Genomic DNA, 3,136 nt, shown 5'->3' on the forward strand with positions numbered 1-3,136 from the left:
AGATCAATTATATAGTTACTTTTCCCTTTTTCCTCTTACTCTGTATAATTTATTACTGGATTTTTGAATAAAGGTCTTAGCTGTTGCCATCACCACGAATACTAAGTGTATTTCTTTGGATACTTGACAGATATGCAATGAATCCCATCTTAATTTTTTGTAAAAATGAGATCTCTGACATGAATACCTTGTGCTGGGGAACCAGGCATAGACTGGAGGCTTTCCTCTACCCTATTTAGCTCATCACCAAGGTCATACCTGCTGTGTTCCTACTTTTGTCTCTACCTTCCATTGAATTCTCTTTATACCAGTACTAGGGTGTATGACGAACAGTGTGAGAATATTATACTACTTGGCACAAGACAGGTTTAATCTTTTCATGGGAGTCAATGGAAGTTCAAGGCCTGAGTAGACCTGAAGGTAAGGCACCAGCAATGCCAGAGGCAATCCTAAAAATTAATTGATCAAATCATTACTGTTTGGACTTGTGATTCAGTCATATTTCTCAGACACTTGAGTGGTTGGCTCCTTGGCACTTAGGTCTCAGCTGGCATTTCACTTCAGAATGAATATCTGCCATTCTCTCATCCACCACCCCCCAAAGGACTACACTCTTTCCAGCCTGCCAGCCTCTCATCATCTCTATGTGATCTGGCACTTTATCTGTTTTGTTCACTATATCAGAGAGCTTGTTGGAAACATGAAGCATGAATAAAGTGAGAAGAATCCAGTGAACACACTGAAGAAAGAAATACCGTTTCTTAGAATTAAAGAAAGATGAAAGAACTCAGAATTGGATTAGTTTATCAAGCGCTAAACAGAAAAGGAAAACTATACTCCTGGATTCATTAGAGACAAAATAACATCAAAGGCAAAGCGAGTTTCTAAAACCAGACCTCCCACAAAGGAACAAAGATCAGGTAGACAGCAGAAGCATCTCAACAGTAAAATAAGACTAAATTTTTCCATGTGTTGAAGGGGAAAAAAATCCCAACCTAGAATGCAACTATACTATTTAAATGTGAGGTAACATCAAAGATATTCCAAGGCATACCAGTTTTGCCGTGCAGAAAGAAGTAAAGTGACTGATCCAGCCCTGTGAAACAGTATCGTGTAGAATCCACAATTTCGACATGGACTTTTAGTACCTCTGAGGATCACCCTAATTCAGTACTTCAAAATGCAGGCTATTCTTAATAAGCAGCAGTGCTTTTGACAAAGCAAAACGATAACAGCCTAGAACTAGAGAGAGATGTAGATGAATTTCAAGCCTGCATCTAATGTCACTGAATAAGGCAGCCTACACCTTCAGAATTAGATGTGATGTTCTAATCTAATTTGCAGCTTACGAACCACTTCCCTTAGGAGAGTCCTAGGATCTCCCTAGTTTTGATGTACATTTCTCTGAAAAAACAGAAGCATGCCTTTTTTTGGTTATCAGAGAAAGGTACTTTTGTGATTCCCTCATGCCATTGTAAACCTAGTTCTGTAATACAGTATAGCGGTTAAGTCCTGGCTCTGGCAATTATAAACTCATGTAAAATGAGGGAAACCATAGTAACTCCTACCTTAAAGGATGTTGTAGGGTTTAAAGTAGGATCTTGCACAAAAGGAAAAGATTAAATTGGATTATAACTTCAAAGATATTATGGACAAATGAAACAATATATATAAACTACTTCATGCAGTGTTTGACAGTTAATTTTCAATAAATGACAGGTACCATCATCACCACCATCACTACTACATTTTATATCAAGAGGAATTTAGTGAACTACCAAAGAAATGGTGCTTAAGTAGAAGAGTCAAATACAAGCCATAGCAGAATCTTTCTGCTGTGCTATAATGTCTCACAAAATACTAATTAGGAGTTCCTGCTGTAACTCAGTGGGTTATAAACCTGACTAGCATCTATGAGGATGCAGGTTTGATCCCTGGCCTCGCTCAGTCGGTTAAGGATCCGGCATTACTGTGAGCTGTGGTGTAGGCCACAGATGTAGCTTGGATCCTGAGTTGCTGTGGCTGTGGCTGTGGCTGCAGCTCTGACCCCTAGCCTGGGAACTTCTATATTCTTCAGGTGTGGCCCTAGAAAGGAAAAAACAAAAACAAAAAACGAATTAGAAATCTCCATTCCTTGGCAAAAGGTATTATCTGTTTGCTTCTCTGAAGGGAAAAAGGATCCTCTTTTTGCCCTAGTTATACTCTTTTCATTTCTAATATAAACATATAGCTGCAATTCTTTTTTTAAGTTTTCAAACTTTTCATTTGCATATTAAAAAATTGTGCATTCCATACTTTAAAAATCATTTTAACTAAAACAAAATGGCAGTCTGATTAAACTGTATTTTACAGCCCTCAGAACATCATGGACCAGCTTGCTTTCTCGCTAGATTTCACTGTCGTCCCACCTAGATTCCTCCTTCACCAACAAGCAAGTTCTTCTTCTCTACCAGCCAGACAGGCAGATGTGAGAGGAAGGTGCGGATTTTGTGTCAGTAGTTTTCCATTCTTTGATGTGAAAAGGGGCAGCATGATCATTTACACTTGATCCAATCTCTCTGCATCTTACAAAGGTAAACAGCTAAAAGTAAAACATGAAAGCAATGCTTGTGGAATTTACACAACATACTGGCGTGAGCGCCTCATTATCACTTTCCTGCTTGCTTCTCCTGTTCAATTGTTTCTTTTGAAGGCAGTGGATTTTTCTCTTGTGTTTCTGTCTTCGTCAGTTTCGACTTATGGAATTTCTCAATCTCAGCCATATTAACTTTGTCAAACATGGTTGCAAAGGAAGCCCATCGAAGCATGAGGAGGTAGAATTCAGTTCATGCAGTGGCTGCTGCTGACTGCCACTGTAGCTGCAATTCTGAAGCATTTTCCTGAACTGCAGAACTCAAAAAGAAGTTTGACTCGAGCACATTAGGTGAGGAGAACAATTACCTTAGTCCAGACTGAGTAGATCTTCTTAAAAGCTTTTAAAGAAAGTGGAAATTGCCCCAGGGAAGGTGTAAAGTGTTATGAGCTCAACTCTTGACTATTTACAACACGACAACATAAGCAACCAACCTGGATATGTTAATAAGCATTCACAGGCACTTTAAAAAAAAGAACATGTTTATTTTCCTGAAGCATCTCT

At 38.7% G+C, this 3,136-nt stretch overlaps 1 protein-coding gene across 1 annotated transcript; it reads right to left on the bottom strand.

Moving 5' to 3' along the window:
- Positions 1 to 2,648: 2,648 nt before the first annotated feature.
- Positions 2,649 to 2,780, bottom strand: LOC125116725 (thymosin beta-4-like). Its single transcript, XM_047762202.1, has one exon. It carries the CDS (start codon positions 2,778 to 2,780, stop codon positions 2,649 to 2,651), a length of 132 nt encoding a protein of 43 aa, XP_047618158.1.
- Between the last annotated feature and the right edge of the window lie 356 nt (positions 2,781 to 3,136).

Source organism: Phacochoerus africanus, chromosome 15 (assembly GCF_016906955.1).
Source record: "Phacochoerus africanus isolate WHEZ1 chromosome 15, ROS_Pafr_v1, whole genome shotgun sequence".
In the NCBI taxonomy this organism is placed as follows: Eukaryota; Metazoa; Chordata; class Mammalia; order Artiodactyla; family Suidae; genus Phacochoerus; species Phacochoerus africanus.